Source organism: Ruditapes philippinarum, unplaced genomic scaffold (genome assembly GCF_026571515.1).
Source record: "Ruditapes philippinarum isolate M1 unplaced genomic scaffold, ASM2657151v2 ctg15880_1_1_1_1, whole genome shotgun sequence".
In the NCBI taxonomy this organism is placed as follows: domain Eukaryota; kingdom Metazoa; phylum Mollusca; class Bivalvia; order Venerida; family Veneridae; genus Ruditapes; species Ruditapes philippinarum.
This window is the reverse complement of record NW_026858026.1, coordinates 7,674-15,554: the sequence shown is the minus strand read 5'-3', so window position 1 is coordinate 15,554 and position 7,881 is coordinate 7,674. Positions and strand designations below refer to the sequence as shown.

Genomic DNA, 7,881 nt, shown 5'->3' with positions numbered 1-7,881 from the left:
AAAATATCTTGGTGTATGATATCTTTGTATTTTTGAAACGGTTATATAATGACTATGTTTTAAAGTGTTTTACAGTTTCAATGCTGTTTTATTCATCAAATTTTATGCTTTTCATTGCTTTGAATATAATTTTCGGAAAAGCTAACTGGGGGCTAGGGTCCGTTTTAAAGACACTTGACATAATTGCATTACCTTTAATCAACATTCTTAAAAGACTTCGAAAAAGAGTCAGCATTTTGGTTGAGTTTGCTTAAATTGATTTTTAATATATGAAATATAATGTTTAATGATGTCATGTACCATGAAAAGATCAAGACAGTTAAACTATTCATACTGAACAAAGAGCAGAAATATAAGGTTTCTAACGTATAACAGAATCTTTAAGATATAAAATATGCCAATTATCTTAGAATGTCTGAACCTACACCAAATATATCATCATATCCTTTGTGTAAGAATGCATTAACTTGCATATTATCGGGTAGGTGTTTGATTTGTTTAGATTAAAATTCTCCCGTAAAACCTATACCCCCCCCCCCCCAATAATAGATAAATCGGAACAAAGCAAATAATCACAAAAGCGGAATTATAGAAATCTTATTTTGTCATCGTACCTTTCCCAAACAAATCACTCTAGCAACGTTTCCTGCTTATAATATAAGTATGTATTCGTTATAATTCATTTTTATTACAATTTGAATGGAATGTTGCTATCACTGGTCACTATTAAAATTTTGATATTATTATATATTCCTTTTTTTATATTCGACAAATTTGTCTCATTTTTATCGTTTCAGAATCCAATCTTATCGAACGTATCAGAGCAGATGTAACAACAAGCCAATCTAGTATTTATTCTCCATCCAAAAATCCACAAGATTTCAACTCAAGTAAAGCAATAGACGGGGTGCAGAATTATTCAATAGATTCATGTAAATGCTGCAGTGTTACACACGGACCCATTCCTTCGTGGTGGCAAATTGATCTTGGACAGAAATACTTAATAGGTACTTTGAAGATATTTGGACGTGCAGCAAGTAAGATAATATAATTTGTTTAACCGTATAAGTTTTTGTATTTTGAGGTTTTGTTTTTACATTTTTATAGTACATTAATGATATATTTAATACGGAACATGGGTTTTCAAAATTTAATTAAACTATCCTCGTAATTTTATTAGTTTATCAAATATAGAATCAGCTTCATGAGAAAACGAAACGAAAGAAAGATAATCTGTGATGTTACGACAAATGTATCGTCAAAGAAAATGTTTGCAAAATCAGTAAAAAATTAGAATGTTTTATTTTTTGACATATTACACAGAAGAATATTAATTTACTGTCAACAATGGCAAACCGGCTTTTAAAACAATATAATACGTTTATTCGTTATACGTGTGTTACCAATCCATTTTTTGGCAGAATATAACTACCAATTGGAAAATGCAACAATTTATGCTGGAAACGTATCAATGAAGCCAGGAGTAAATTCAAATAAAATGAAGATTTACAATGTTCCATCGATGGATGCTATGACACGTAATTTTACGAAACAAATAGATGCCATAATTGCACAATATTTCTTAGTAGAATTAAACCAAAAAGAGTTGACGTTATGTGAATTCAAGTTATATGAGAAAGGTATAGCTACAAATCTAATTCAGTATTTTATTATGTCATCTTTACAATGTAATATCATCTGTGTTCGACAAATATGACAAGTTGCCACTAAACGGTAACTAAATTGTTTGGCTAAATTATTTGATCAATGTAAGTGCAAGTATTTTACGATGGTAATTGTCTTACTTAAGGAATTAAACATCTTGACAGTATTAAAATATGTTGTGCATGTAAAGGTATTTAAAATCGGGAAATAAATTTTGATGTATCTGAGTAATGGTGGATTCAATGATCTTAATAATGATTATATGTCGCCATCAATATTTCATAGCTCCCACTTACTTTTGAGTAAGTTGTTACTGCAATGGTTTTTAAATGGCTTGCTTAAAAATACCAGCGTTGTGTTTTAAAATAACGTCATGAATAGTATTCCACACAGAAGGATAATTTCACTAGTGTTAGATCAATTTGGTTCTTGTTTATTCAGGGTGTGATATAGGTCATTTTGGATCGGGATGTTTGCATAGTTGTCACTGTTCAGATAATAACGGATGTAATCAAGTAACAGGGAAATGTCAGACACCTGGTTGCAAAGCAGGCTGGAAAGGCGAAGCATGTGCCGAAGGTAAGCCGTCACGAAATGGTTGAAACATTTTTGTCTTTAATGTCTTCATTACATTCATTTCTTTAAAAAACAATTAATTTTATGTAATTATTATAACAGATATAATTTATCGGTAATAAATACATGTTTTAAAACAATAAGTAAAAATATCTTGATTATCGAAGAATTCCATGGTAATTCCCCTTATATGTGTGATACTTGATTTTGTAAAAATAACCTTCAATCTTGACATCAGGAAATAGTAGCAATTGTCTTGTACGTCCACTTTCGTTACAACGCACTATGTTATTTACTAAAATGCAAATATAATATACTCATTATTCGATGGATTGTCATGTTTTTTAACTTAAGTCGTAAAGTAATGGTCTTGTAATTTCATTTTCGACATAAGGCATTATGTTACATTATGTTACATGCAAAAACATATGTGTCATATTACTCATAATTAAACATTTTCTACAAGAGCATAAAATTGATTATATTGAGGATATTCAAGTTTTTTCCTATAAATACAGGATTTATTTTCATCGAGTGGTATGAAATATGACAAATCTTGAATTTAGAGTAAAAACTTGAATTTTCTGTTTCTTATATACATTTTCGTATTTTAAACATTATAATTTCAAAGATTTCCTCTTTAACGTTGTATATTAGCTGAATTTAGAAGAAAATAGTACGACAAGACACTGGTGAAAATATGGAAAACGTTTTCACTGTAGTAAAAATACGGAAAATAAAAATACGTATTTTATTTCTTCAATATTTCTCAATATTTCATTTATAAGTATATAATAAAAATTAGACTAACATATCTAATATTATAATTGTTTTATACCAATACTAATAACGAATTTAATCGTGATTGTACTGACATGATGTAGTTCTATTTTGTGTCAGGTCGATGCTTAGTTATAAACTAGACTGTTGTTCTTTGTATGTGGATTTTGGAAATAGACAATTCTCCTTCCCTTCCTTTTGCGATGCTTATTAAATTGAATGCAATCTTTTCAGTTATTCCTATTCTTATTAAAACAAGTCATCAAACTTTTGTTTACAGTTGTTGTGAAAAGTAGATATGAATGAAGTTTATTTTATGTCATTATAAATAAATATCATAGTGTTAAATTCATATTAGGCTTGTTACTTGATTGAAAGCAACTGAAAACAGCCCTGTTGGCCGTATTAACAACAGCATTATAATCATAAAATAAGTGTCAATTTTGAGTGCACTGTTGTAGACTAATGTACTGTTCGAGTTTAAATGTTCAGGAATATAGTCACGAATGCCAATAGGCACTGATGACTCATTACAAAGCATTTGACCGATAACCCGTGCATTGTTTTTAAATGCACTTGACAGTAAACGATGGTATATTTCTTATATTGTCTTAACTTTGTTATTTCATTAAGGGTATGATTAATAACTGTCAAGGTCTGACTATTGAATTTTGCATAGACTATCATGACTTTGTTATCCATCCATCCATCCATCCATCTATATATTATATATCTAGATTTGATTCATATTTGACAACAATTCTAACAAAAACGACAAGTTTAATGATTTAAATACGACCTTTTAATTATATTGATTGGCAAGCATGTTTCCCTTTGCAAATCACCAGTTGCGATCAAAATCTATTTACTTCTGCATACGAAATATCTACGATGTTCAGAAACAACCAAACTGTTCAAATTGTTTCAGAAAATTTATCTAAGCTTTGCAAAAATTTTAGAATATGTTAAGAAGGCACTGTGAAGCTAACATGAGTGGAATAGCTAAAAGTAGTTATCCTTTACCTTCCTACCCTTAAATTGGGCAGATAATTGTAAACGTGATCGCAACTTTCGTTTCGTTTCACTTACAACGTTTAAATATGATATGATAAAATCTAAAAATTCTATCACACGGTAAACAGTCAATTTAAACTTTAAGGGATTTTGAAATACAGAAACTAAAATGAGCTGATAACATATAGAGACTTGACAGTCTGCACAGAAGTGTCGGCTGGCCTGATTCTGTAAAAGTGGCAAATGCCACTTTCAGTTCCAGCAGGTTAATGTTAATGTAAATAGATATAATTATTACAAAGAATATATACAAAGTCCGCAAATAGTCCGTTTCTATAAGTATCATGTTGCTAAGAATTAAGTTCCTGCAAGTAACATTCCTAAACATAAAATGTATAGAATATATACATAGGTGCGACCTCAAACCGGACTCGACGTACATTTATCCTTAAATAAAACATGTCAAAATAATTATCCCAAAAATATTCAAATTACAATATAATCAAAAAAAAATCTCAAAAAGATATTAAATATTTACATACCAGACTTTGTTATGGAACATACCTAAACACTACAATGAATGTGGTCTAGTTTTTAAGGGAAAATACCGAAAACACTATAAAATAAAGGACTTGATTATTTTATCTTATAAAGAATAAAACTTAGTATAAAATACAATGTCAATACACTCTATTAAAGTTCCAAATGTCACATTCAAATAGTTTGTTCTTCATTTGTTTTCATTTTTCTGTCTTTGGTTACAGAAACGTTTAGGTAACATGGTGAGATACTAGAAATAACACACGGAAATAAATCTATGTTTTACAACCAAAGCTAAAAAGCTAAAGCTAAATTTGTTACTTTGTGTGTCCAACTGTTTCCTCAACTTTCTAGAAATCTTACTGACATATGTTCAATCCAATGTATTTAAAGATTTAAAAGATTCTTGCTGCACATATTTACTGTATTCAAAGAACTATTCATGGTCATTTGTAAGTTTTCTCTATTTCCAACACTTGAAAGATATGCCTATAATTTCTTTCTCTACAATTGTTGCAAATAAATAATCTTCTATCACTATCTAAGCTGTATGTTTACACCACAAAAGAAAGTAAGAAAGAAAATTCTAGTATTTAGGTTTATTTGTGTAAAAGGTTCCTAATTTAGTTGAATATACAACATAGGTAATTATAGAGCCTCTGGTTTTATTATTAATGTTAGGCATTCATTGTTACATTTAGTCTTAACAAACTGTTATAATAAAACTGTTTTCATGGCTACCAGCAGGTAATATAAGATTTAAGTTTACACTGTTAAAGATGTTAAATTTTGATTGTATTGATATTCTATTTGTGATCACAGGTGTTTGGTAAGCATGATGAAAACCATTATAGAACCACATTGTCTATGTTAACAAAACATATCATGTGTAAAAATTGCAAATAAAATTAGCTTTATGTAGTTCTAAGAATTTTTTTGCATCACGTTTTTAAGTCTGAGCATGTGGAAACACATGAACAGTGTGCTTAGTCGTGGAATCTGGATGTAAACATTGAGGCAATAGTTTGTCCTAGAGCAGTCGTCTGATTCTTTGAGGCTTCAGTTCTCACATTGAGTTCAAATATGTTGCTAAGTTCAGTTTTTATGGTTTAGAGTTGTCATTATTGAACCAATCTTGACCAAGTTTTTGAAAATCGAACAAAAAATTTTTACATAGGATCTTGTTGAACAGGACAAACGTGATTCTTGTCTTCACCGGCCTACTGAGTTAAATGGCTTGTCTCTTTTATATTCCCAACAGTTTTTGTTGTTGTTTTTTTATTTAGACATGATGCATATTGTTAACATAGACAATATGGTTCTATACTGGTTTTCATCACGCTCATGTCACTCGCCGGACATTTGTTTTTGCGATGAAAGAAGTTTCAATTTAATCGTTTCAGATTCCAATCTTATCGAACGTATCAGAGCAAACGTAACAACAAGCCAGTCCAGTATATTTTCTCCATATAATAATCCACAAGATTTTAACTCTAGTAAAGCAATAGACGGAGTGCACAATTATTCAGTAGATACATGTAAATGCTGCAGTGTTACAAACGGAAAATCTGCTTCATGGTGGCAAATTGATCTTAAACAGAAATACCTGTTAGGTGGTTTACAGATATTTGGACGTGCAGCAGGTACGATTATATAGTTTGTTTAACTGTATGTAGTTTTGTATTCAGAATTTTATATTGATAATAGATTCAATACGGAACAAGGGTTTCCACAACTCCATTAAAATACCCTCCTAATTTTATTAGTTTATCAAATATTGTATCAACCTCAGCAGAAAATGAAGGGAACTGATTAAAATTTGTGATGTTACGACATAAGTATCTTTAGAGATATTTGAAATCAATATAGTTTTAGTTTGTCAAACAGGTGGGTGTGATAAAAAGAATTTTTAGTTTTAGCCAAATCTAATTAAGGTCAACATTTATGCAAACCAGCTTTTAAAACAAGAAAAGTCGTTTAATATTCGTTTAACGTGTGTTATCAACAGAAGTTTTTTTTCATGGCAGATAATAACTGGCAATTAGACAATGCAACAATTTATGCTGGAAACGTATCAATGAAGTCAGAAATAGTTTCAAATAAAATGAAGGTTTACAACGTTCCATCGATGGATGCTAAGACACGGAATTTTTCGATATGGTTCGACGCAATAATCGCACAATTCTTCATAGTAGAGTTGAACCAAATAGTGCTGACGTTATGTGAATTCAAGTTATATGAGAAAGGTACCACTATGAATTTAATCCAATATATTATTATGTAATCTTTATAAATAAATGTAAAAATGAAAAAATAAAAATGAAAAGTTATCATCGTTGGTTAGCAAATAAATATTTGACAAAATTCTACTATACTAAAGTCTTTTGCTTGAATGACTGAATTATTATTTCTATAAATGGAAATGCAAGTACTTTACTATGTAATTTTTACTACCCGAATCAAGCACCTTATTATGATTCGATAATTTGTTGCATTACTTTTAAAGGTTCTGAAATTGGTATATAAAATTCGATGTATCAACGCAAAAATAAATTTCATTAACGTACTGTAATAAATAACTTCATTCCGGCAACAATATTACGTAGATTATATTTAAGAGTTAGATGTCCCTATAATGTTGTAAAATGACTTTCTTGAAAATACTTACGTGTATGTACATGGAATCTAAACTATCATTGCGGTCCCTGTTATGTTTTAAAATAACTTTCTTGAAAATACTTACGTGTATGTACGAGATACATGGAATTTAAACTATCATTATGAATAGTACGCAACACATTCTAAAAGAGTTATTATTTCATGAATGTTAACATAATTTGGTTGCTTTTTAAAGAGTGTAATAAAGGTAACTTTGGATCGGGATGTTTACATAGCTGTCACTGTTCGGACAACAACAGATGTGATCAAGTAACAGGGAAATGTCGGACACCTGGTTGTCAGGCAGGCTGGACAGGAGAGGCATGTGAAGATGGTGAGTCGTCACGAAAGGGTTAAAATAATTTGTATTTGCTCGTCCAACTTTAATGTCTAAATAACATTCGATATTTGTAAAAAGTCAATTTGTTATTGTAATTATTATTACTAATATTTTGAGCGCCATACGTTATCCTTTCGGGAAAATGCCCCGATATTAATATTTACAGCAGTAAATCTAGCCAGAATGGGAATGAATGCTTAGATGACTATATATTACAATTTGTTAAAGTTTATGTACAAACATATAAAGAAAACCGTGAATTTGAGAAAAGAAGCCGTCCGTTATCATGATCATACTGGTGATAAATT

General features: G+C 30.0%; 1 protein-coding gene across 1 annotated transcript; it reads left to right on the top strand.

Moving 5' to 3' along the window:
- The first annotated feature begins 411 nt into the window (after positions 1 to 411).
- On the top strand, positions 412 to 7,590 carry LOC132751865 (uncharacterized). Its single transcript, XM_060742074.1, has 7 exons — positions 412 to 481; positions 798 to 1,037; positions 1,422 to 1,640; positions 2,107 to 2,244; positions 5,979 to 6,218; positions 6,603 to 6,821; positions 7,430 to 7,590. Exons 1-7 carry the CDS (start codon positions 412 to 414, stop codon positions 7,588 to 7,590), a joined length of 1,287 nt encoding a protein of 428 aa, XP_060598057.1.
- Positions 7,591 to 7,881: the final 291 nt, after the last annotated feature.

Excerpts from the sequence above, each read along its gene's own strand:
- LOC132751865 (XM_060742074.1), top strand. The coding sequence starts at position 412 with ATGTCTGAACCTACACCAAATATATCATCATATCCTTTGTGTAAGAAT. Across the intron at positions 1,641-2,106 it reads ATTCAAGTTATATGAGAAAG|GGTGTGATATAGGTCATTTT; the intron begins GTATAGCTACAA and ends TTGTTTATTCAG. Across the intron at positions 2,245-5,978 it reads AGGCGAAGCATGTGCCGAAG|ATTCCAATCTTATCGAACGT; the intron begins GTAAGCCGTCAC and ends TAATCGTTTCAG.